Source organism: Hippoglossus stenolepis, chromosome 2, assembly GCF_022539355.2.
Source record: "Hippoglossus stenolepis isolate QCI-W04-F060 chromosome 2, HSTE1.2, whole genome shotgun sequence".
NCBI classification, from domain to species: domain Eukaryota; kingdom Metazoa; phylum Chordata; class Actinopteri; order Pleuronectiformes; family Pleuronectidae; genus Hippoglossus; species Hippoglossus stenolepis.
Genome location: NC_061484.1, coordinates 26554045 through 26581657, shown reverse-complemented (window position 1 = coordinate 26581657; position 27613 = coordinate 26554045). Strand labels below are relative to the sequence as shown.

Here is a 27613-nt window from a genome sequence, read left to right as displayed (position 1 = left end):
CTCCTGGTGGTTTCTCTCCAGTCGTCCCAGTGGTAGCCAAACCTGTTAACATGTCTTCCCTGTGGATCACAGTTAATGGCTCATATTCATCTGCACACACACACACACACACATGTATGTGCACGTACACAACCAGGGTTGTGGATTAAAAAACTGCACAACTGCACGCACACACTCTTCATCTACATACATCATCAGTGCACGCACACACCTGCCTCCCCCGGCCGCTCGGCCCGAACCAGCACAGCTGAGGCGTTATTTGAGGGAAGCACTTAACCCCGCGGCTGCTGATTGAAGGTCTGTGGTTGAACTCTGCAGCTCTGAGGTGTGAACGCATGAAGCTGAATGAACGGACGCACGACCACTCGCAATTGCTCGGTCAGGTCTGTGCTCGTGAATTTAGACGAGAGTTTCTGCTTGATTTGAAGGAGCGTGGCTGACCGGGGGAGAAATGCAAAAGGGACGATGAGTTGAATAAATGTGATTCTGTATCGGGGGAAATAAACAAAGAGTTTACTGACGGACGTTTAGTTCATTAAAATGTAACTTTCATCCTTTTTGATTTGTTGCCTCCCCTCTCATTGTTAGTTATTGATTTAAAAAACTGTGCGGTGAAGGATGAAGCTGCATTTTCGCTGCTTCCGAGGAGGAAAAAATAATTGAGAGCCACGAATTGACACTGTGGAGCGTCGTCTCCAAAACAACAGAGTTTTCTCTGTTATCCCGCCATGTTAATAAAGTTTTTTAAAAAAGATGTCTGGATCTACACCAAAGTTGAATGGATTCTTGTCCCACAAACCTTCGTGGAAATTAGCTCAGCAGGTCTTGAGTGATCCTGCTGAATGTCAGACAAACAAATGGCAATGAAAACACAGGAATTCTCAGAAGAGCCCAAACCTCCTCAAAAGGAATGTCTCCTGATATGAATTATTCCCTAGAAAATGTCAAATGTCAAATGTCAAGAGTATCCCATCATGCAATTTTAAAGAGAGTGGCAATAAAATTCCTGATTCCTGCTGACAGGGACGAAAACATAACCTTAACTCCAGTGTAGCTGGAAGTGACCATCAGGGCAGAGGAGATCGTCCCGAGTGCCTCAAGTGGAGCAGAGTGATGAAAGAGTTTAGATGTTCATTGTTTCCTCCATTAATTTACACCAGGATCCAAATTAAGATTATTATGATAAAACAAGGGGACACATTTACATCTACGACTCAAATTCAAATGAATGAATATTCAGGATTTTATAAATCACGAGGACGGAAAATAAACAAGCAAGAACACAAGTGAAGATGATTCACTTATAAAACTACATTTTCTTGGGGTTGAAAATCACAACAAAAACACAGATTTGATAAAAAAGTATTTACCGTGGGAAACATCGTTCTAGTTTAATTAAGAAGTTGATCAGATGAATTCTTGGCCTTCAAGATTCATGTTGACTTTAGTATGTGTGACAGAATGATGTTTGAATGTGGGGAGAAAAGGGGGGATGCAGTAAAGATGTAGGATAGGATGGAGTGAGAGAAAGAGAGAAACAGTGGAGGAGAAGACCAGTGTTGCTGCTAGTATCTTGGTTATTTATAGTTTAAATGTCCTGACTCTTTTTGCCTGAATTCATTGTCTGTCTCTCTCCTCCTCTCCCCCTCTAGCCTCTCTCACTCCATCCATCTCTAACCCCCCCACACGTCTCCATTCTTTCGTCTCCCATCTGACTGCACCTCTGCCCTCTCTCCCTCCTCTCCATCTCCGTCGCTCTTTCTATCCCCTCCCTCCTCTTCCCCTTCATCTCTCTGCTCTTCCATTAGATATTGGGTCAGTGCTCCCTGCTCAACTGCCCCCCTCACTGACGCTGCTCACTGGTGTGGGTGCAGCTTCTTTAGTAACGTTACGCAACGGCCATCGCAGACACACTGGGGGGCACGGGAGGGTGTTGGGGTGAGAAGAGAGAGAGAGAGAGAGAGAGAGAGAGAGAGAGAGAGAGAGAGAGAGAGAGAGAGAGAGAGAGAGAGAGAGAGGGAGAGGGAGAGAGAGAGCTATTCATTGCTCATTGACCCACTCTCGTCTCTGGTATCACATCAGTCAAATCTCAACCTTCGTGACCTAATGGCTGATTCTGACCCATTTTACACTTTCGCTGGAGCGTGGCTGTGTTTTAACGTGATGTTTAACGTGAAACACGTCATGACCACGAACAACTTCTCATTCAGATTAATGCAGAAGTTAAACATCGCAGGTAACATCTCCGATCACGTGTCTGCGGCGTGACACCACGTTTAATATGCAATGGATACAACAGAATATTGTAAAACATGTTAATGTTTAGTTTAACATTTTCCACATTTGTTAAAATCTACATCTGATGATCAGCTGTGTCAAACTTCACTGTTTAATGCACCTTTGTGGGCAAATCGCAGCAGTTTTATACAAACTAACTGTGGAAGATTTAGCTTTGTTTGACCAAACCCGTACACACATATAACTGTTCCTAATAAATGAGGTGCAACAAGTATAACAAAAATTGATGTTAAAGAACAAAGGGAACTCATTTGCTGCAGGACAATGAATCCGTGATCACAGCTCATCATTCCCACACACGTGTTTTATGTATAAATGTGTATTGGGAACAGTTGCCGGGTCAAACAATTAAACAAACAACCACAGTGTCCCCCTTTCAGAGAAATCCCTCAGTGATCTATCCTAGTTTTTTTTCACTGAAATGTTACTGTGATAAACTCCTTTGAGAGAGAGAGAGAGAGAAGGAGAGAGAGAGAGAGAGAGAGAGAGTGGGAGAGAGAGAGAGAGAGAGAGAGAGAGAGTCAGCGGTGGTGAAGAAGATGAAGAAGAGAACGACGGAGGTGGCAGGAGTGTGGGAGACGGAGAGCGAGCTGATATCGTCCCAGTAAAGCTCATTGATAAATGAGGCGACAGATGTTTGGTTCTGTATAAAACGACGCCCGGCTGTTACAGGGAATGTGGAGCAGCTACCTGCCCTCGTTCTGCACTGCTCTCAGAATCCTCTCCACGACGACGCGCCGAGCGACACAGCCTCCGTCTGACGGGAGCTCAGGTTCTCATTCTGTGTCATTATTTTTATTTTATTTCAATTATAGATTGAAGTGAAAGTCAATTCTTCAGCCTGAACATCTTCAGCACGGTCACCTGACATCTTCTCGGAATAATTCAAACCTGAGACGTCATGTTTCTGAACCGCAGATTTCCATCACATGAAATACTTTGGACGTGTTTTGCATAATTTATACAGACACATATGAAAACTTTATAATCTCCACTGGAATTTAAAACAAAATCCGTTTGTGTATAAATGGACCTGCTCATTCTATATGTTCAGGAATCCAAACAGAAAACAACTGATGCACTGCACTGGGCAATAAAATCAAATATATAAATAATAATATATATATATATATATCCTGATGATTTAATGCGAGCACCATGAATACACATAAATAACAATAGTAGAATAATATTCATCATAGAGAAAATATCCCATTTTACATTTATGATTTAAGATTGTAAATATGCACGTAACCACTTTTTCCCTTTCTGAGTCACGCGACTTATTTACAGTCACTTCACACGGTCTCCTGGACATCATTTTTATATTCTACTAATTTGTTTTACCAATTATACATTTTGCGAGAGAAGGTAACAGCTGCACTGGGTTGTTTTCCATCTAGGAAGTTTATGTTCCACACAGAAATTATCAGGTGACTTAGATCTTAATCTTGACCCTGATGGATTTAGACGTGTGGATTTAGATGTTTGGTTTTAGACGTGTGGATTTAGATGTTTGGTTTTAGACGTGTGGATTTAGACGTGTGGATCTAGATGTTTGGTTTTAGACGTGTGGATTTAGATGTTTGGTTTTAGACGTGTGGATTTAGACGTGTGGATTTAGACGTGTGGATCTAGATGTTTGGTTTTAGACGTGTGGATCTAGACGTGTGGATCTAGATGTTTGGTTTTAGATGTGTGGATTTTTAGACGTGTGGATCTAGACGTGTGGATCTAGACGTGTGGTTTTAGACGTGTGGATTTAGACGTGTGGATCTAGATGTTTGGTTTTAGACGTGTGGATTTAGACGTGTGGACTAGATGTTTGGTTTTAGACGTGTGGATTTAGACGGGTGGATCTAGACGTGTGGATCTAGATGTTTGGTTTTAGACGTGTGGATTTAGACGGGTGGATCTAGACGTGTGGATCTAGACGTGTGGATCTAGATGTTTGGTTTTAGACGTGTGGATTTAGACGTGTGGATCCCTCTCTTCCTCTGCTGTGGGGGAATGTGAGCGGAGATGAAGTGATTTGGACACAAAGTGTGAACACCTGGTTATGGGACGCTCCTGTGCGGTGCCCTCCGCCGCTCCGCTCATGTCCTGCCAAATTACAATTAACCAGCCATTAGTGTCTTTCTGTTTCGTGCCACACGACAACGTACCGCTCCATTTCCCTGTCGCACACAAACACACAACAAAGAACAGGATGGAAGCTTTTTTCAGTGGCAAACCGCAGCAGTTTTCGTTCTCTGTCAACTCCAACTCCAACTAATTTCTGTGTGTGTGCACGTGCGCACGCCTGCTGATAGGAAAACTAATTGCTTACTCTAAATTGGTGAGAGCAAATAGACTGAGAATCTAATTCTGCATTTATTACAATTATCGTTAATGGGTCTCTCCATCGTCGAATGTGTTCTGAAATTGTGAGGAAATGAATTGGGCTGCTGGGGTTCGTAGATTAAAATGAAATACAGCTCACAATGAAGTCCAATAATTAAGTGAGTACTGTTTCTTAAAACACATCCTCTATTATCCAGAAATACATAAATCTGTCTCCGTGTCGAATTTATCTCGGACTTTGTGTTCGGAGACTTTTTTTTTGGTACTTCTTGTGTGTTTTTGATGTGGACTTTTGATTTCTCTTTTTTATTGTCACATTTTGTGTTTCTAGCAGAAATGAAAAGCAGGTACGATGTGTAAAATACAATTAAAACAGCAAACTAAAAGTCCAAACTCGAAAAAATTACACAAACCAACGGGAAACTCACCAGAAACACAGGAAGTAAAAAACTGAAACATGAGTTAAAAACACAAGAAACGAGAACAAACCAGGAAATGTACAGATGTTAAAAGACGAAGACAGAGCAGAGTGAGGAGATGATATACAGAGAACTGATCTCAGGTGTGGCCCATTAGTGCAGGTGCAGACAATCTTAAAGGAGGGAAACCAGACGAGGACGGGAATCAAAATAAGAGATGAAAGAGGCTTCAAAATAAAACATCAATCAACTGTGCAAAGTGCAAAACAAATATAAGAATCCAATCATTCAAATGCGCAAAAACCAAAGTTGAGAACACAAGGAGAAATAAGTCGAAGAAGAAAAAGGGTTCGACACGACAAAAACACATCAGAAGTCTAAAATGTCGTCAAACACAAAAGGTCAGGACATTGTTCCCAGTTACATCTGATTCTGGAAGTTATTGATACAGAATTGATTTTATTATCAACACAATCAATAGTAAAGCTAAGTCAGCAAAAAGACACACAATCACAGAAGGAGGGAAATGATGAACGTTGTAATAAATTCCTGGACTAAATTGAATTAAGTGTCAAGAAGACAAAGGTAAATATATTTATCCAATTTTGCTGAGAGTATTTTTTTCCACCGGATATTTCAGATTATGAAAAACACACGTAATAAGTTCAACTGCACGATGTTGAAGACTGAAGAAGCGGCAGAAAAATCAGGAAGTGGTTGCAAATGGATGAAAGGAGCTGGGGAGCAGCTCCTCCTGGATAAATGAATATTGATAGAAGAAAGAAAAGTGGACGTCTTCAGTCACACGTCACGCACCTCTGAGGTCTCTGATGTTCTTCCATCTGCAGCTGAGGGATTAGTTTAATGCCGTTTTAGCAAACAGACCCACGATCAGCAGAAAGAATAAAGACACAACGGCAAATATTTGCATAACACACGGCACTGGTTCAGAGGAGGGCGTTTGTACTTTACATTATCTACTGTTGTGACACACACACACACACAGCTACACAAAGAGAGGCTTCTCAGTGAGTGGGTCAGGATGTTAATACTTCATAAAAGGCTGTCTGCTAAACAGCCATAAGTTCGGTCGCCACGCTGGCTCCTGATTGGTCTGTGACGGGGGTGGGGTCACCGGTGTCTCTTCTCATTGGTATAAATCATGAGTCGCTCCTCTCGCTGTGAGGATAAGTGGATGATGGAGCCGTCCTGACCCCTGAGGTGCAGGTCGTCCTCAGAATAATAGTATGTGTTCCATGTTTAAGCATGATGTATAATTTAATAAGGCCAATTTGGAAGAGTGACACGTCATTATTACAACAGTGGAGAGGGGACGGGGCAGCGGAGGGAGGGGGAGGTGAGAGCGGAGGAGTTTCTCAGGATTGTGTGCAGCCACGTACACTTGTTTGTTTCTCTGTGAGTTCATGTCACCGTTAAATCAGAAGAAAAGTTTAATAGTAGAAACAGGAACCGTGTGTTAAGGCTGCAGAAAAGGAAAAGTTGACTTTAGGGAAAGACTTTGGGCTCAATGGCAAACGATGGTAATATTTCAACATCTGTAAATGATTATTGATCATTTTCACAACATGTAGCTTTGTCTTAGTATTAAAAACACATGATCAGCACATCTTGCACCTGACGTCCACACCACTGCCCCTGAAACTGGGAAGTTTGGAGACTCTGCTCTGGCCCAGTTTTGGTGTGAGATGTCCAGACCTTCGTTTTAATCTGGACGGACAGAAACTGAGACGTACGGAAACTATTACGCAGTCAGCGGCATGTGCTGCCTTTGACATTGTCTGGTTTGTAGACGGGCGTGCGTCTGATGTCGGCGTGTTTTCAGTTCAGCGGGTTGTACCATCTCCGTTTGAATGGAGAAAACGAATGCACTGGTTCTTTTTTCGTTAATTTCATTACCACTGTAATGTCATTATAGAATTACCACCAGCAAAATGAACGTCCTCGTCATTCAAACATTAGTCCGGGGTAAAGACTGAAAACAATCCTGCGAGTGTTTCTTCTCCCTCTTCTGTTGTTTAATGCCGTCTCAACTTCCCGCAAACTACAAAAAAAGGTGTTTTCACTCAGCAAACAAACCAGAACACGATTCACTTTGATCCGGACGGAGAGAACTCCTCTTCTGGTCCGAGGCTCCTTTCACACCTGCTGCTTTGGTTCAGACGTAACTGAAAAATCTGATGGTTTCGACATCTAATGCTGCCCTGCCCCGACAATTAGGTGCGCTCTTTATTTGAATCCCAGGAAGGACTAAAGAGAGAGAGAGAAAGTGGAGGAGTGGGGAGGTGATTGGGAATCTGGTCCTGGGGGTTCACATGTAGCCGACTGACGAGAGAGAGCGATAGAGGAGCAAGCAGAGGGACAGAGGGAGACAGAGGGACAGAGGGAGACGGAGGGAGTCTTGTGTGTGAGACAGATAGTAGAGAGACGGACGGGGAAACGCGAGTCCAGATTACATGTGCTCGTGCTGCAGCGTGGGTGGGCATGTGTCGGAGGGAGAGCGAGGGAGAGTGTGAAAGTGATGGAGGAGGAGGAGGACAGTGAGGAAGAGTTCTGAGTGTGTGAATGGACGTGTTTGAAATAATGTGGGAGATTCGCATGCAGACGGCCGCACTCAAAACAATAAATTTCAAATTGATACAAACACGGAGAAACGACAAAGACGTGTTATTAAAGTTGATTCAACAGAGGGGCTTCTGCTTTGCACATCTCCTAGGCAACCGCGGCAGACACCATCTTGAATGTTTTATAACACTGTAGCTACACGTATGTTGGACGACCGAGGAAATAACAGGAGTCGTGTTTACATAGGACTGTTAAACATTAATGGTCTGAGTGGGGACGTTGATTCCAGACTCTTTGTGTCGCACTTACTGGTTTGCATTTATCATTTAACATGGACGGCAGACATGGAGTAAAACCCATCGACACATCACAAACACTTCCTCTTGTATAAAGTGCACTGGCGTTTCTTGTCCTTTTATTTCTCTTGTAAAAATGTTTGAAATCCGAGGGAAATAACCTCAATAAGGGCAACAGCTGTAATAGGAAGACTTTAATAAAGCTAAAAAGTTTACTGTCACCGCTACATATTTGTATATTCACCTTTTGTGCTTCAGTATCTGAGTCGTACAGAGAAACACTGGAAGCAGCTCAGTCACTGCCAGGTGAGATTCCCTTCAGCAAAAGATCCCTTGGGCGGAGTTACCAGAGCCTGGGATCAAACCACCGACCTCCTGGTTAGTGGACGACCCGCTCTATCTCCTCAGCAACAACTCACAGAGCAGTGCGAGCAAGATATCTGCTATAAACGTACACAATCCAGGTTGTTGCATCGTCTAAAGTTGCATTAACAAAAAAAAAACAGAGTCAAGCTGCGTTCATGCACCTTCCCCTGCTTCAACATGCTGTTTATCTAATAACACGTCCAGTCTCATGATGGATATTAACTGTAATAAGTAGTAAATTGAAACTGCCCAGAACAAAGAGACGTCTCCAGCTTCCCTGACAAAACTCTTTTGCGTACACACAACACGATTCAGGTTTATTTAACTCAGCGGCGTCCCTCTTATTTGCACAACAAATACCTACGATAAGTAAGTGAGACAAGAGGCCATGTGTTTCCTCCTGAAAACATGCAGCGCTGTTGTTCACCCCCAGAACCGAACAGAGATCCGACTCACAGCTCTACACACAGTTCACACTGGAATAATGAAGTGATGAAAGCGTTCTGCAGCTTTGCTTCCCGCTAAAAAAATCTATCAAAGTGTACCTGATAAAAAAACTCTTTTTTTTTCACCAGAGTGTTTGTTGAGTTGTATTAAAGATATGCAAATATGAAGCAGGCCTGTGGCAGAGTCCTGTCACGGTTTATTTTGTATTATTTCAGTGGCTTTGGTGTAAAAATTGTTCTTTTTTTCTCTGTGGCCACGATGAAAATGCAAAATATATGACTCTCACCATGATGAGCGACCGAGACAGCCAGCGAGGCTCTGGACAATGAGGCTGTCGCTACAGTATGTGTGTGTGTGTGTGTGTGTGTGTGTGTGTGTGTGTGTGTGTGTGTGTGAGACTTATTGGGAGAGAGTGTCCGAGTGTGTGTGTGTGCATAACCGATGCCCATCTGAGAGCCGGGAACTAGTCTTTCGTCCTTCAAACACCAATTAACAAGGGCCCATTTAATCACAGTGGTTTGGGAGGGCAGACAATTACCACTGGAGCTGAACCAAGCTAAACCCCCACACACACACACACACACACACACTCCTATCAACAGTGGACTGTCAGACTATGGTAATCATAGACATGTACATAAAGATGATTGACAGCTTGATCGACACCTGCTGGCTGACTGCGGCACATGTCATAAACCCCGCCTCCTCCATGTTAGCAGACATGGGCCAAACTTAAGAGTCAAAGTACACATGTCAAATACATTTGTCAATTTGAATGTGTTATTTGTTGAGGGTGAAACATTAGTGTGCAAAATGTTAATGTTTTCTTTCTTTCTCGACAGGTTCTTTTAAAGGCATGTGCAAGCAGATAGATCACTTCCCAGAGGATGCTGACTATGAGGCGGATGCTTCCGAGTACTTCCTACGTGAGTCCTTTCTGCCCTCATCCATCCATCCATCCATCCATCCATCCATCCATCCATCCATCCATCCATCCATCCGTGTGTTTAGTTTTTCTTTCCCTCATGATCATTCTACTGTGTATATGGGCTACACCCTCATATAAACTATCAACCTTTATTGCGTCTGTAAATCTGTTTTATGTAGATATCTGCTGAAAATCCAGGTTTTCAAAGGGATAAAATACGTCAACCTAAATTCTAAACTTTGTGATAACACTCAAATCTAAATTATTGAGGTTTTCGTCATAACATTTGTTTCCAAGAATATATCAGCATCAACTCTACAACCCTTACGTTTCATGTGAGGGATGCGAGGCAAAAGGAAGCAGTTTGACAAACAGCAGGACAAGAAGGGGAAGGAGGGAGGGGTTCGGAGGTAGAGGAAGTGGTAGAGGTTTGAAGAGGGTTGAAGATGAGGAGGAGCACAGAGCTGAGGAGAAACTGTAGAGGACAGCGTTAAGTTGGAGCAGATAGACTCAAGAGTGGAGGAAGGGTCAGGGATAGGAAGTCGCAGGATGAGGAGGTGTTCATGGAAGAGGAGGAGGGAGAGGTGAAAGACGGAGTGGAGGAGAAACTAGCAGGAGAAGGTATGAGGCAAGGAGAAGGGAAGGTTGAGGAGGTGAAGGACAAGGAGTAGGGTACCAGTGCGGTGCTGTTGCTTTCCCAGCGGCTTGCCAATTAGGACACTTTCTTCTATAAATACTCCAGGCTCTGCTATGTGGGTCACACCTCTCCCTCTCCTCCTTCCCTCCACCTATCCCTCGCCTCCTCCCTCTTGATTTCCATCCATCTGTCTGTCCATCTCCACCGAGGCCTGCACGCCTGTCTGACAGCTGGTGGATGGAGGCTGTGGGTTGGAGTGTGGGGATGATGGGGAAGAGGAGAGACAGGGCGCTGATCTCAGTGTTAGGTCAATTTGAAATTACCCTAATATGTTTTAAGTTAAATTTTAGTCTTGTTGGTTAAAAGACATTCGAGTTGTCTGTGAAGCTGCTAAACTCCAGGAGTTGTCCAGAGAACGCAAATGTCCGAGTCAGTCGTTGGGGACATTTTCCAGAACTTTTCCTGTTAGGCCCCTTGTAAAATATCCAGAACACAGACCGCAGAAACCGTTGTTGCCAGTTTTAAACTGGAAGACAGAGCCTCCTCTTTATTTTGAACTTACTGTATCTTGCGAAGATGAATCACTGATACAGCATTCCTTCCTTTCCCCGCTGTGCATCACCATGGCAACGTAAATATCTGCATATACTCGTATGTTTGTATGTGTAACTGTGAGATAGAGATTTGCGTGTCATTAATATGTGGATGAGGTTAATCACTGGTAGTGTTGGTACAGTGTCAGCTCTCTTATTTTACTTTTTATTATGTTAAAGATCATTTTTCTCAAGTTACCATCCACTAGAGACAAATACAGTATATGTAGAAAGAGCTATTAGTGGAAAAAGCACAAATAAATGAATAAAATTGTTTAATTTGATTAATCAGATCTTGGCTTCTTCTTCTGATTTACATCCACTTTTTCTCTAACAATACCTGAGAGCTAATTTCATCCCATATGTGTTACGACTAGAACAATTTAGCATTGTTTTTTATGACAGTACATTATGCTTTTCTCCAGCTTAAATACTGCCAACATGTACTGTCTTTATGGTTTAAGGCTGGCTTGTTTAATATTTAAACTAAATTCATAGAGTGCTAGAATACAGAGGAATAAGCTACAGCATAGGCTACAGAAAAGGTACTTGTATGTAACATTAATTCATTGTCGTAAATGCCTGTAGAATCTAATTGTTCCTGTGCTGCACATGCACTGGGTTGTGCTGTTTGACCTCCTTGTCATTAGCTATTTAGCAAAGGTCTGTTTCAAGCGGTGCTGTACATCTACCCTCAGTATGCATTTGATGTCTGAAGCTGTTGAACGTTGCTGTGTCAGGTCCTTAATTGTATGAGACTGTGAGGATTTGCACAAATTGCCCCTCTGTTCCTCTTCTGTTTGTTTTCTGAGCTCCACTTTTGTTGGCTGCGGGATATGAATGCACAAATACCCTGACTCTTGCACTCTTTGCTTTTTTGGCTTTCCTATAATCCCCAGTGATATGGTAATCAAAGCTCCTTCTACTGTCACACTCGCTGTAAGTCAGCCTGAGTAACAGTGTCAGCTAAATCACTAAAATGACAATGTAAAGTGTGGACGGTGACACATTCTGACAGATGGAAATGATGCAACGTTTCTTTGTCCAAGCTCCACTCTGCTTCAAACTCGCACACACATTCCCACCAGTACGCTTACCGAGACAACTGCAGACTCCTGCTTATAGCCACTTAGCAACTGTGCCTTGCTCAAGGGTCCATTAATGATTGTAGCTGAGACAAGGGAGGCTGTTGCTTTTCCATAATTGAGCACTCCCACATATGAGTTGTAATGCTTGACGGTAGATGTGCCTGATGCTGGTCCTGATTTCCTCAGTGCAATCATAGGTGTCCGCCTCAAACAGAAGTTATTCAAGGGACTTTCACACTGAATCAAACAGAGCAGAACGTCTAAATCAGGGATGTTGGAGTCCTAGTTTTGGTCTTAACAGCTGTTTGACATATACACAACATCACAAATCTAGATCTCTTTATATTGTTTTGACTGAGAGACCCCTAGTGGCTGAAGTTGCATTGTATCTTTAGGATCTGGTTGGGTTTAGACAGGGAACTATCCCTGATATGTTTAAAAGCAGCCACATCAACCGTCATGTAGTAAACGTCAACCCCCAAACTGTTAAAGTACAACCAACAACTACTCCTCTTCCCAAATGATCAGACTATATAATATCGGGGTTTGATGTGAACACTGTGTCCTTTGTTCTGCCAATCAGAGCTTGCAGTCTTTCAGGTGTAGTTACGGGTGCCAGCCATAACTACCACATTACAAAATATTCTTTGTCTGTAATGTCATAATGGAAAAACCTGTCTCTGTCTGTTTTCTTCCCGTTCAGTGGAACAAGGGTTAGCGTGTGGGCGCGTAACATACATACCGCATGTGTGTCGAGAGTGATGTCACACCCACATGTATAATGAACCTGGTAACATGCTACTAATCTGAGTGTGGCAATCAAATATTTACAGGCGCGCTGAAATGAAATAAAGACTTTATACCTCTTTTGCTTTACCATGGAAACAGTTTTGCACTGAAGAGTTCGTTAAGCTCCAGTGGATTAATGTCGCAGAACATGTTGTTGAAGCGCGAGCGTTTCAAGGGACTTTGGTGGCCCCGGGCAAAAGGGACCTGGGAGGCCATCGAAACAAACACAACCCAAAGAGCTCATTATACCAGACAACTTCATTCCAATCAACTGTAAACGACGTGCAAACTTCACACACATCGTACGTCTCTATGTAGAAGTTGCCTTAGCAAACCAGGAGAAAACGAGCAGCAATAGACACAACCTGCTGCAAAACGACTGACAAAGCTTTGCAGTGCAGCAGTGATTTGTGGACTTGTGATGTTAATGTGGATTTACCCTTTCAACTGCGTTAGACTCACACTGAGGGTGTAAAGAACACTTGTAACAACTGAAGGAGTCGTACACCAGCATCTATCTACTAATTCCAGAAATCTCAGTCTGTATGAGGCTCGCATATCTCAAGAACTCTTCATCTTATCAACTTCACACTCGGCATGTATTTTGTTAACGGCCTAAGGAAGTACACTGTTGGATTTGGTGCGAGTTGGATGTGCAATAACTTCAATATTAACAATTTGAGTAAACAGGCGACCAGTGCCCTGTAGCAGTGGTGACTGGGACTCATCAACAACAGCGCGCTCACAACAACTGATTCTCCACTTAAAGGTTCTGTGGATTGAGTCCTTAATTTCCCGACGGCTCGGTTGCTGCAGGTGACTTTTACAGTTTCAGAAAGAAAAACTGCGACCAGCATCACCACAGGCCAAACCCACAGGCAGGTTCAGAACCAGCGCTGCACTAGTGAAATAAAGGAGGGAGGTCGTCATTCATTTTGGATGATTTTTTTCCCCATTGTTTGCCTCTCTCTCGCTCTCTCTCTATTTCCCCAAGGGCCCTTCGATTTCTCTGCCTGAGTCTCTTGCTCTCTGAGCATCTCGCCCCCACCCACCCCACCCCACCCCCATCAACCGCTCTCTGGGTGAATTTGTACATGTGGTTATGTAAGGGCGAGCAGTCAGCCTTCCTCCTGCAGCAGTTGTACTATCAGCTGCAGCCACAGAGAGCGAGGACAGGGCCACCACCCCAACCCTTCACCACAGCGTGATATATGGAGGAGGGAGATTACAGTTTACTTTGCTGATGTGCTCCATCAGAGCCAGAGAGCCAATTCCTAATTTATTAACAATGGCCATTTCATGTGTGTCATCTTAATATCCAGCTCAGATCACATGCTACGACAAAATCAACGTGGGAGAAAATATTTGAAGAAATCACAGGCTGTTATTGTATGTGAATGAAAAGAGTGAAAAGAAGTATTAATTGACGTTTATTCTTATTACTATATTGCTTCTCTTGACTGCGACTTGTTTGTTCATTGATGGCTCTTCAGACGAGCGGCAGTTTTCCTGTTTCTTCTCTGTCGAGTCTTTTTGAGTCTGACACATTTTGGACCAGGTCTAATGTTCCTCCCGTCCACTTCGGGGGTTCGAAAAATCATTCATGCATGTGGCGTTCGTGATGACTTTTCATGGGTTTGGAAAGCGGTCCAACATTTCGGACTCATGCAGACCTCTACCTAAAACTTTTAGTAAATAGTATCTGCTGCAATCACGGTCTTCATACACGATGCAGTGGAGAACTTTGGCATTGTATCTAACAAGACTAAAAAATATGCATCATGCTAAATCACAAACTGGGGCTGTGTGACTTTTATATCCGAATGCACCATTAACACCTAATTACAAAATGTTAAGGCTCATTTAAGCTTCCTTTACATACAAAAAGATATGTGTCCTTTTCAGACGATGTAACCGTCGCTGCCTACAAATACGTCAACTTCCCCGACCTTTGCATGGTTGTGAAGCAATACATCCACTAGAGGACAGTGCAGAGTCGGGGGTTCATGATAATAGCAGACATGGCGATGGTTTAGGAGGTTGTGATAATCTATCTGTCTGTTTGGCCTGAATGAAGCCAAAAGACAAAAAGTTCAACATTTTTAAATGTCTTCCTCGTTTCTTTTGATGGTCTCGCTTGAACTATTGGCTTTACTGTGCCCCCGTGGCCTCCAGTGGTACAGCTATGTTTTGTTCGTTTCGTATTTGACCCCAAAATACGTACAGGCGGCTCCGTCCGTTTTTTGGATAAACATCTAACGTTGAGCATGAAAAGGCCTTTGGTCTGTCTGATAAAAGCTGGATTCAGCAACAGTACATGTATCATTTTTTCTCTCCGTTAACAGCCAGGACAGGGAATCATGACAATGTTATGTATAGTTTTATTATCTAACATGTTGGGAATACTTGCTCAAGCCAGTTGTGAAATACAATGTTGATAATGGACAATATTGCTGAATTCCAAATCATGTTTCACGAAACACTTGGGGAAAGATCAACCCTTTGATTAAACATTTAACAAATCCAAGAATGACTCTTCAAATTAAATTGCACCAAAAACCTAATTTCATTAAATTGAGACCATTAATTTAAAGGAAACTGGGATGGCATATGACTAGAGTCAAAAGCTGTTCTGAAAACAAAGACGATACAAGGACGTAACATTCACCTCAGCCTGCTGAGACTGTGCTGTCCTACATAAACCAGGTTGTGATGTATACACTGCCGGCTGTTATCGTACATGAACTCTTGTCGTCCTTGAATCCTGCGCTGGTATTTGTTGTATCTCAGATTTAGGTGACGGGATATCTCTCGGTGTCGCAAGGATTAATTTCTGCTCAATCACCGTGGTCACAAAAAGAGATTTGGATTATGACGAGTAAATATTTACTTGTTTCAACGCTGCTGTGAGATAGCGGGTGTGTGTTTTGTTTTCACACCTGAGAAGATGTGGATGTGTCGTTTGTTTGTGTTTTGACTTGGAAGAAAGAATTATGTGTATTGTGGGTTTAATTTGATTGATGTACACAATACGCTCTGTGTGTGTGTGTGTGTGTGTGTGCATTAATTTCTAGATTCTATAGCGACTGTGTGTTTGCAGATTTAGAAAGAGTGGAAAGGGAAACGCTGTGTTGTGTATGTAACAGAGTGTGTGAGTGTGTGAACCAGTGTGTGAAGTGTCCGTGTGTGTCGTATCCTGCACGGACCCGTTGAATGGGATTAGATTTGGCCAACAGCTCAGCTCTTGCCCCTAAGTGGCTTGAACAAGACACATACACACACGCATTTGTACTTCTATACCTACGAGGACCCTCTCTGGTATAATGGATTCTCCCGGCTCTAACCAAGTCCCTCGCATACGTGTGCACAACTGTTTCACTAATCAGCGGCAGAAGAAGAATTAGTTATTGATGTCCTTCGAGTGCGCGGCTGTTAATGTAATTACAGCAATTCTCAAATGATATTGATGCTACAGGCGGAGTTTGTTGAAAATGTATCCAGAACTGGAGACACGTGGTGGCAGCTTAGTACATAATGTTCTGTTCTCTATGCATTCGTTTCACTCTCAGTGGATCAGAAACAAGATGTCTGCCACAGCGTTGTTTTTCTTATACTATACTACTAGGGAATGGCAAATTTCCAAATCCCAAATTTTAGATATAACACAAAATAAAATACATTAATTGAGAAAAACAATTTTTTTTGGTGTAGAAAATCTTAATCTACAAAGGATATGAAAATTAGAGCTTCTTTATACGTATCATGAAGTACTACATTAGTACTCAGTAGAGTGCAAACCATCGCCAAGGCCGAACATTCCCCTTAAATTCAATCATCAAAATGTTAAAGAATCCTTCCACCAAGTTTTTTTGTGGTAATCCGTCCAGTAGTTTTTGTGTAATACTTCTGACAAACAAAGACAGATGAAAGAATTCCCCCCCCCCCTTGGCTGCGGTAAAAATGCTAAATATTTCTCTCTGAAATGTAAAAGCATAAAGTCGTCACATGGTTGTATATGAATATAAATATATGTTCCTCGTAAAAGTGATTTCTTGTGATTTCACATAAGTGACCTTTAGCCTAAACCTGTTGTTTGTCTTTCTCACCAAGTGAGGACCAGCCAAAATGTCCTCTCTTCCCACGGTCCTCACAACGATAGAAAAACAAGAACCCACAGAGTCCTGATTTGCTCTGAACACTGTGACGCGGAAGCAGTACGCAGTCTTACTGATGCTATAATTAGACGGCTGGATCCTCGTACACGATGCTAATACTCCCGATCGGGATGCTAGGAGACACGTGACGTCACCCACGGATGACGTCATCCGACTCGCTGACGTCACCGCAGCTATTTTGGGGGGCCGAGTTGTGACACGGAGACATATAATGATTAACATGGGTAATACGGCGTGATAATGAGTGGCAGGCTCCCTCGTGTGTGTACTATGTTCGTGCACGTACTCACACAGGCACGTCATGCAAAGACACATCTGCCTGGTGGTGGTGTGTGCGTGGGTGTGTATGTGTGTTCAAGCTTTCGGTTTTCATCTTCTCCGTAAGAAAAGATCTGTCCATTTGTTTTTTTAAACGATTCTGTCGGTCAACGTGTTCGTTAGCCTTGCAGGGTACCAAGCACACACACACACACACACACACACACACAAACACGCTATTAGTTTTTCCCCTGTAGCTGTTTTGCCGAGTTCCCACTACCACGTACTCTGCTGCTGGGCTCTCCCACGTGGGCGAAATTTGTGTGTGTGTGTGTGTTTGTGTGTGAGCTAGAAGTTATATGAGTGTGTGTGTGTCTGTGTGTGTTTGAGAGAGAGGGAGAGAGAGCGAGCAGATTGTTCCTGCGTGGGTAGTGTACAGTGTGTATGGGAAACACCCCACTTTGGAGCGTGAGATAGAGCGAGTGAGTGGGTGGGAAGCTGATCGATGAGTGTGTTCACTTTGTTGCTTGTTGAGCGAGTGTGTATATGGCTGTGACAAAGTAATGGGGGGTTGTTGCACTTTACTGTAGTTTGTGTGTGTGTGTGTGTGTGTGTGTGTGTGTGTGTGTGTGTGTACACTTAAGTGTGTGTGTGTATAGGTGTTTATGTGTGTGAACCCCAGGGTGTTCCCATGCTGGTGGTGTCCACCCCCACCTCTATAATTCAGCCACAATTACAAGGCTCTCCTCTGCCGCAGCTAATGAAACCATAAGTCAGCCAGAGACACGCACAAGCACGTACACACACACACACACACACACACACACACACACAGACACACATACAGTACAAACACACTCTACTGCAGCAGAACTAAGCAGTGGGAGAAATGAAGGGAAGGTGAAAGTGGAAAAGAAGAGAAAGGAGAGAGATGGTTTTGGTTTGTGTGTCGTGTTAGAATCTAGGTGCACAGAACAAACTGACTTTGTTAAGCAATATTTCAACTACTTACCTTGTTCTAAATAAGACTTTAATTTGATTATGATGTTAACAAGACTGGCAATTAGAATAATCCATTCATGTTCCTGTCCACATGTCGCAGAGTTGGTGACTGCTGCACGTGTCCATGTTGCAAAATGCTGTGAAAACGAATGAAGTACATTTCAGCATACTGCGACTGAGGTCGGACGACTCAACATGTCTTGATTTAATTATTGCTTATTCCGAGTATGACCTTATTCGGGTTAGTATCAGATCATCGTGTCAGGTTTTCACAGCAAAGGAACGAAAGGCAGACACGAAAAAGTGCAGGCAAACTGGAAGGAGGACAAGAAGAACTCAGGAGATCCGGTAACGTGCACTGGGGAAAGCAGCAAGAAGATAACTGCGATACTGCAAACTGAAACTATACAAAACACACAATCAGAGAATATCAGGGGAGCAACTGAAACTGAAAACAAGTCTGAAGACCGTAAATCAGGACAGTGTACCAAAAGTAAAACCAAAGTCTACAGAAAGTCCTTCACCAGTGTCCATGTAACCTCGATAAGTGATGTAACATTTCTTAATCTGTTAATGTGAGATTCAGGAAGAGCAATAAACTCCCAGTTAACATAAAAGAGAAGCGTCGCCATCACCTGCATGTAAATGCAATTTGTGAGGTGAAATACGACACAGCCGCTGATTGGTTATATTTATGATTAACTTTACACCTGTAGGAGTAACCTCGGCATCTGTGTCATTATCATCACAATCCTCTCCCCCTCTCCTCGGGGGGGTTGTGTCAGTCTGTGCTTTAATGAAATAAAACCCTCCTCATTCTCTCCTCTAATTAGAAATAGCGTCTGCAAACTAATAACCCTGCACGATCCAACAGGGAAGCATAGGAACAATATTACAAATCACCCACATGCAGATCGTTAGCAGATACGTGACCTGCTCAGAGTGTTTCCTTACGACCAACATAAGGTGGGATAGACTCAATCTCCGTACAACTGTACAGGATACGTGAGTTTAGATAATGATAATAATAATAATAATTGGATAAGTCTCTGAAGTGCATCACACACCAGATGTGTCTCAGTGAGTTACTTCCTTCGGTGCATGTCGGGTGAAGTTCATAACACGCACCAGTCATGTTATAGACGGACAGAAGAGCCAGTCTGAATAATAGGAAAATGAAAAATAGGCAGGATGTTCCAATCTTTGGAGGCAAACCAGGATTGTGACAACTCCTGATGATTTGATTCACATCAGCTCATACGACTAGTGTTTTGCTCTTATCCAACAAACCCTTTTGTTTCTCGCTAATTCCTCAAATTTCCCGACTCACATCCTGTGCGAAGGATCATTCATTAAGGTTTTTTAACTCTGTTGAAGTCTTCGTCTGAACTGCCCTTCTTTTGGTGCGTTGCAATGCTTCTTGGGACATTACTGCCACCTGCTGATCAGTGGAATAGTGTAAAACCATTGGCAGGAATGCGTACGCTGTTATCCACATGCACAAGCACATGCATCCTCATGCAACAATCAAAACTAGGGAAACCACTCTTCGCTCCATAGCTGCTAAAAAAACGTCAGTGTAACTTTAATCGAGTATTCGTGTGCACCATACAAAAATGTTTTATTCCAAAATATAGTTTGTTTTTAATCTAATTGGAGATTCAGAGCGACGATAACCTATAGCAGCAAAACTTCAGATCAGGCGGACCAAGGAATTGGTGGATTTACTTTTGCGATGATAGCGTCTCTTCACTTCAGATACAGAAGATGTTTGTTAAAACTTTGACTGGCATGATTGATGACGTGTGCCGGTGTCGCACCGACACAGGGCCGCCTGAAATTTGTAAAGATCCGCCCACAACCAGGAAGTCAGAGGTTCAGTTCCCACAGCAGCCGCGAGCATCCTCAACAAAGCCCCTGAAAACCCACTGGAGACGTCGCTTCACCCTGCTGCTGGAGCTTGTTCACTCTCAACTCACCTTCTCTCCGTCTCTGTGTCTGTGCCGTGATGTGCTTAGCGGCAGGGTGCGCCTGGAGGCCGGCGCACTCGGTAAAAAAAATCCTCCTTTCATACTCCCTGCCTTCTGCTTATAGCAAAAGAGCAGAGAGGGAAGGAGAGAGGGAAAGAGAGAGCGACAGAGATTGCTCGCGGCAAAGCAGCTTCACAGAGATGTGAAGGTCTGCAGTCTTCTCGCTTCTCCTCTTGTGTCGTCTCCTTTTTCCTTCGTTTCCAGTCTTTTTCTCTGTTCTTCCCCCTTGAATTGTATTTTCTCGGCTAAAGTTTTCCACCACATTTGGCTTCTTTCTATATTGTCCTGTATTTGTATTTACTCTGCGAGGCAGCTTGACTCGTCGCAAGTCCACTTGTGGCACAGTAGTTTGGACCAATCAGGGACTGGCAGCGATCGGTGTGTCTTCAGTGAGATGACGGCAAGAAGCGACTGACCGTAAACAGCAATGGCGGTTAGCACAGACACTGCTGCAGCATCAGTTATATCAGAACTGGAGAGTGTTTCTTCACTAAACTGTTCTTAAAGTAAAAGATGATTTCGCTCTTTTCCAAACTGGACAGATTCTGGCTCTAATCAGCACAAGATGGTGAAGTTCGTATCTGGGATAGTTTGGCTTCATTTCTGGATCGCGGGGAGGAAGTGGAGACGCATCGTCCATCTTCATCCTCGGACTCTGGTGTAAACTGTGATAAAACTCAACGTTTGACACATGTCACAACAGTAACTAAAGCAAACTGGGCTCTGCAGACGTATAGAAATGTCGTAGAATACAGAATAACCTTTCTGCCGTCTATTACGTGCCGTCCGTGGCGCAGTGTGCTTTTTATGTTCGTGTGTCACTTAACATCGTGAAGAATCTCTGCCAGCAGTGTGTTCACCTCTAGTAAATGTAGTACACGTGTGAGTGACAGGAGGCCTTTCCGCTTACTCTGGAAAAAAGATGTGTGTTTCTGCGTGTGTGTGTGTGTGTGTGTGTGTGTGTGTGTGTGTGTGTGTGTGTGTGTGTGTGTGTGTGTGTGTGTGGAGTATCTGGCTGGTATGAGGGGCTTTCCACCTTGAGGAAAATGTGCCCTGACAGCACATGTCAATGAAGAAGAGGAGATGGGGTTAAAACAAATAGGATGCAGGAGGTGGATGAGGGGAGGCTTAGTGCAGTGCCAACTCTGAGGTCACCTTAATATTTGATCTGCTTCAGTGAATGGATCCATCACGAGAGAGAGAGAGAGAGAGAGAGAGAGAGAGAGAGAGAGAGAGAGAGAGAGAGAGAGAGAGAGAGATACACGGATGGAATGAATAAATCCAGGTTGCCCTTGAGCGAGGCACAAAATGCTTATTTTCCTTTATGACAACTTGAGTTTTGTTTTGGTCGATTTTAGTCCAGATTTATATCGGTTTGGATGAAATATTTTAGGAGCACATTTCTCACAAGAAAGTACGTACAGAGAACAAAACACCAGCGGTCGGATGGACCAGACAAACTGTGAACTATTGATTTAGTCAGATTATCTAAACTTTTTGACCCCGCTGCAAAACTGGGCATGAACAAATATACTTGATGCAGTGGGTCAAACAACAAAGTACTTTTAAACAAATCAGACTTTTCCGAATAAAACATAGTCTTTATTATCTGTGTTAGATATTACAGACTGCTTTTCCAATTAAAATAAGTGAGTAGTGAAATGATGTATGTGCAGGGATATTAGACAAAGCACAAAAATCTAATAAACAAGAATTATGCTCTGATTAACTGGAACTAGTTACCTGGAGTGTGAGATATTGCAGATTGCTTTTAAACAGTGTTTGTGTTTTAACAATTAAATAATTGAGTCGTACAATATGTCCACGAAACTACAAAATACCCCAATTCTCATAAACTGGAATTGTCTTTTAACTATGTGGAATAGCTTAGACTGTAAAGACTCTGCAGAACGTTGCAAAGATGACCTAAAAGTTTAAAGTTTAAAAGTGCTGGTTCACAGTCCAGTTGTCAAGTGATCATGCACAAATACGTAAATATGTCTCAAGATAAAGTTAGAAATCCACTGAGCTGATCAACATTTAGCACATTTCCAAAGATGCTACATGCACATCTTCACTTGTCCTCATGGAACGAGGACAAGTGAAAAAGAAAATGTGATATTTTCAACAAGTGAAGCAGAATCACACGTGAAAACTGTCTGAAGTTCTGGAACGGAACTCCGTCCGCCTGGGAAACCAGATCGAGCTCCATGACCGCGGCAGCAGCGTGACACCCCTCACCACCACCGCCCCCTCAGGGCCAATCAGCAAGTCAGCCACGCAGAGGGCAGGCAGACAGACGGCTGATGGACAGACCGATAGGTGAGGGGAAGAGGACAGAGACAGATGGAGTGTTAGAGGGAGGGAACGCTGGAAGAGGGATGGAGAGCGGTCTGATAGAGGAGGACAGGCACGCTGCCCATCAGAGGCACAGATCCTCAATACAGATACAGAATGAGGAGAAGAGGGAGGAGAAAGGAGAAGGAGGAGAAAGTTTCCCCCCATAAATCATGTTTTCACTCAGACAACAACATTTTCTCTCACAGGAAAATGAAGGTGACTAAATATGTACGCCTGTTGAGCACCACAGGAATTTCAAATCTGAACTGGTTTTAAAAAAGAAGCTACATCTGCTTCTGATAATTCAAACATTTTAAGTTCCTTCCATCCATGTGTTGAGTCACCTCTCATCGTATTTGTTGTTTTCTTATAGAGGTTTGGCCAAAATCACCTTTTCACAATTTATTTTTGATGACTTTCAGATTAATTTGCTACATTAGACAGTTGCTGACGATAACAGCTTGACACTAACAATTACTTTTCCCTCGATGTGTGTGTGTGTGTACGCAGGTGCCGTTCGAGCCTCCAGCATCTTCCCCATCATGAGTGTGATCCTGCTCTTCATGGGGGGGCTGTGCATCGCCGCCAGCGAGTTTTACAAGTCACGCCACAACATCATCCTCAGCGCTGGCATCCTCTTCGTCTCCGCAGGTATGAAGAACGTCAAGTTCCCCACCTGTCAGCGCTCTGGTGCAGCTGTTCGTCCAGTTGTTTTTCGGAGCGCTGACAGTTTCGACGGACGACGACCGGGGAAAGGAAACTTGATTCAGAGCGAAAACAAATGCAACTAAATTCTAAAAAACACGGGGTTAAGGAGGATTGAGTAGAGCTGAGAAGAGAAACTACTAAAGAGGTGAAGGAGATCCTGGCGGCACCTTAGTATCAAATCACCTGAAATAGACGCAAATGAGAATGTCGTGTCTCGGAGGCAGCCCCGGCCTCAGCGGTGCTCGCTGACCACCAGGTGACGTGTTGCGTAGCACCTGACATGTGTGTAGTGTACAGAAATCCCCTCAGGACCAAGCCAGGGAGACAAAGATAGCACATGATGCCTCTTTGCCGGAGCAGTTTTGTGTTTTGGTGCATTTGTACTCTGGTTCTAGGCCATGGCCTACTGCGCTGCGCTAGATAACTAGTTCCCCTCCAAGTCAAAAGTGAGAGAAGCGGTTTTCTCTCTTTCACTCTCTCCCTCTCTCTTTCTCACTGTCTGTGTCTGTCTCTCTCGCCCTGTTGCTAGGCTAAGAGGAGGCCACTGGGATTACACTCTAAAAATAAGGTGTCCCTGATACTCTTCTGCTCTGATCCGTCTCAATCAGGCCCTCGCAGTCCTCGCACCTCAGACGGCCGCTCCGTCTCTTTGCACATCATCGTTTTTACTGCTTATTTGCACATTTGAGCTTTAGTCTGTCTGCCAGTGCATGTGAGTGTGTGTTCCTGGCCACACGCCGCCGGAGTGATGGTGTACGACAAGAGTAATAGGTGATCAAATAGAGGGAGGGAGAAACAGAACAGAGAGATGGAGAGAGAAGAAAGGTGGGAAAGCTGAGATTGACAGAGGATGTGAATTTGTTGGAGGTACAGGCTGCGGACGATGAACTACCGGGAAGCAAAGAGACATATTAAAAAAGAATAAAGAAAAAAATAGATGGAAAAGTGAATCTGCCCCAGTTTGGATTTTAGAAAAGAGGGAAAGAAAGCTACGGAAAGACAGAGAGGAAAAGAGAGAGAGAGAAAGTGCTGTCTGAAATCTGTGCTTTAGGAAACATGTGGTCTGTCAACTGCAACAGATTCTCTTCACATCCATGCTGTTGACTCACTCACATCTAATAAGTTACTAATTTATTTGAAGCAGATTTTGCATCTCTGTCGCCCTCATTGATCAGCTGTCGTTATCTGAGAACGACGTCTCCGAGCAGCAAGACTCGGTGGAAAAGTGAAATGTTAACAAATAAGGACGTACGCTCTTTAAACAGGTTGTTCATTTACGTAGAAACTAGACTAGTAGACTGTATTTCGTTGGCGTTGGTCTATGAAGTTGGCACCGGGGCCAGTTTACGGTTCTGTGTCTAAATGTGGACGTGGATCCTGCACGGGTCTATTTTTGCAAACCCGCAAATATCAACAAGGGATAAAATAGAAAACAAAGTAACTTACAAGTTAAACTAAATCAAGTCGTCATGGAAACCAAACCGAGACGGAGGATTCATCGTGACTGGCTCCTCTGACGGGGCCAAGGCTTCAGCCTACTTGATAAACTGATATTGGTTAGTGTTAGACACATTATCACATTCTTTTACAACAACAACAAAACAAAAAAAATCGTTTTGGCCTTCTGCCGAAACCCTGGCCATCTTTGTTTAGGGTCGACTCGAGGTGAAAACTTTATTTTTGCAAACCCACACCTCACAAGTTTTTTTCACGTTACACCACATTGTTCAGGTTACTGATCTAGTGCAGGACTCTGGATTGGACAGTTAGTGGCAAACAGGTGGCCCGTCACATGATGCAGAGAGGAGAATGAAAGCTACTTCTAACATTTCAGACGCTGGTATCTAAAAGTTTTCTTTTGTTATAAACTCTGCAAGACTACGTGGTATGTAGCCATGTCCCTGTCTATGCTGTGAAAAAAGGTTGTTTAGTTGAATACACCGGATTTTTGAAATATTAATAAAAGCATTCAGATTTACTCCAAACGATCAATAAACCTGTCAACTGTGAAAACTCTATTTAATGTGTATGTTTCAATATCAGTTTTCCTGTATTTGACTTTGGATCTAATCCCCCTTCTTTCCCTTTCCCAGGCCTGAGCAACATCATAGGAATCATCGTGTACATATCAGCCAACGCTGGCGACCCTTCCAAGAGTGACTCCAAGAAAAACAGCTATTCCTACGGCTGGTCCTTCTACTTTGGCGCCCTCTCCTTCATCATGGCTGAAATGGTGGGTGTGCTCGCTGTGCACATGTTCATCGACCGCCATCGGGAGCTGCGCGTGGGGGCGCGGGCCGCTGACTACCTCCAAGGTGCGGCCATCACGCGAATCCCCAGCTACCGCTACCGCTATCGACGCCGCTCACGCTCTTCATCCCGCTCCACCGATCCCTCGCACTCTCGCGAGGCATCGCCGGTGGGCCTGAAGGCCTTCGGGGCGCTGCCCTCCACCGAGCTGTCCATGTACACGCTGCCCAAGGGCCAAACGGGCACCCCGACAGCCACCTATAACTCCACGGAGAGGGACCACAACTTCCTGCAGGTCCACAACTGCATCCAGAAGGACCTGAAAGACTCAGGCGGCCACAGCAACACCGCTAACCGACGCACCACACCTGTATGAAATTGATGGAGCGCCCTCGGACACAAAAAATCAAATCAGAGGGAATTTGGGGGGGGTAGGCGGCAAAAGACAGATCATGATGTAAGGAGATGAAAAGAGGAAGCGGAGGGGGCATAAATGGATAAATGGAGTGAGGGGTAAGCGACAGAAAGGAAGATCTGAGCGCTGCACAGCACTTCAGATGATCACAGAGTTTAAAAAAAGGAAACAGAAAAAATGCATAAAAAAAGAAACATGCATGATTTTCCCATCTACCATTGTTTAACGAGTTTTGAACATGTTTATAAAGATTTGAGGGGAAGGATGGGGAAAGAGGAGTGGGGGGTGGCTGGTGGTTGTCTGTCTCGGGGCTGTGGAACCATGGAGTGGTGGGCTTGGCCAGACTGCCCGTTAAAAGGTGAACTTTATATTTTTTACTCTTCCTCAGTCTGATGAAAGGGGGGCGTGGTTTGTCCCTCGGTCACGCCTATGATCCCGCCCTCGCACTACCATCCCACAAGCCCCCCCGGCACACACACCCCGACCTCCCTCGGAACCCACTCCTGTCTTTAGTTGCTGTATCTTCTTGATTTCATTCTTTATTCGCATTAATACTGTGAATCATTGCGGTGTTGAATTTAAGCAGGGAGCAATTCATGCCGCAAAAAAAAAAACGAAAAACAAACAAAACAAAAAAAACACATAAGTTAATATATGTATTGATTATATATAAATATATGAATATATATGTTAATAAATCATGACTAGACTTCCCTGGCGCAAAAATATCAACAAGGACAAAAAAAGAAAACAAAGTAACTTACAAGTTAAACTAAATCAAGTCGTCATGGAAACCAAACCGAGACGGAGGATTCATCGTGACTGGCTCCTCTGACGGGGCCAAGGCTTCAGCCTACTTGATAAACTGATATTGGTTAGTGTTAGACACATTATCACATTCTTTTACAACAACGACAAAACCCTGGCCATCTTTGTTTAGGGTCGACTCGAGGTGAAAACTTTACCTCACTTTTCTTTGGGGGCTCCATGAAGGGGCGGCGTGAGGAGAGAGAACTCTGGGTAAAGGAGGATCTCTCTGCAAACTTGAAGACTGTGGACTATGAAAATGTCACTACTGCCAAAGACACAAAGTAGTGCATGAGAGAACATGGCTACCAGCGAGGTGAAGCTAAGTGACTCATAAAAATTAAGAATTTACATGCATGCTAATCAAAAATGATCCGATCTGCTTTTAAGGAACTTATGTTTTGAACAACTGAACAATGATACCATGTAAGGGCAGTGGGAGTGACAAAGTAGAACTTAATGTTACAGTACTGTGTCTATTTCAATTTTTCTTTTTTGAGTGGGTAATTTGGGCTGGGGCTTCATTACGCTTGAAACAAGACGAACAAACTTTGGAGAACGTATCAAAGCTTCTTTTTTTTTTTTTAAACAGAAAACAATTTTATCTTGCCTTTTTTCATTTACATTTTACTTTCTCGGTTCCTTTGAACTCTCACACAGCCTTAGTCTCTTTCTTTGTCTCTTTTCTCGTTCTTTTCTTGTTCTTTGGTTTTTGCGTTGTGTTGTTGTAAATGAGAATTTAAAAAAAAGCGTAATGTCTTTCAAGGTGCCAAAACTGAATGATTCTGAACTTGGATGCATCAATCCTGATGACGAATAAAAATCGAACCCCCCGTAGGGA

The 27613-nt window shown here is 43.5% G+C and overlaps 1 protein-coding gene across 1 annotated transcript in view; it reads left to right on the top strand.

Moving 5' to 3' along the window:
- The window catches only part of LOC118115639 (voltage-dependent calcium channel gamma-2 subunit), a 46953-nt gene extending 20734 nt beyond the window's left edge, over window positions 1-26219 (top strand). Inside the window, exons 2-4 of the mRNA XM_035166942.2 lie at window positions 9595-9678; window positions 23103-23243; window positions 25394-26219. Of these exons, the coding sequence (XP_035022833.1) occupies window positions 9595-9678; window positions 23103-23243; window positions 25394-25926 (758 nt within the window). The 3' untranslated portion in view covers window positions 25927-26219. The remainder of the gene's footprint in view (window positions 1-9594; window positions 9679-23102; window positions 23244-25393) is intronic.
- Window positions 26220-27613: the final 1394 nt, after the last annotated feature.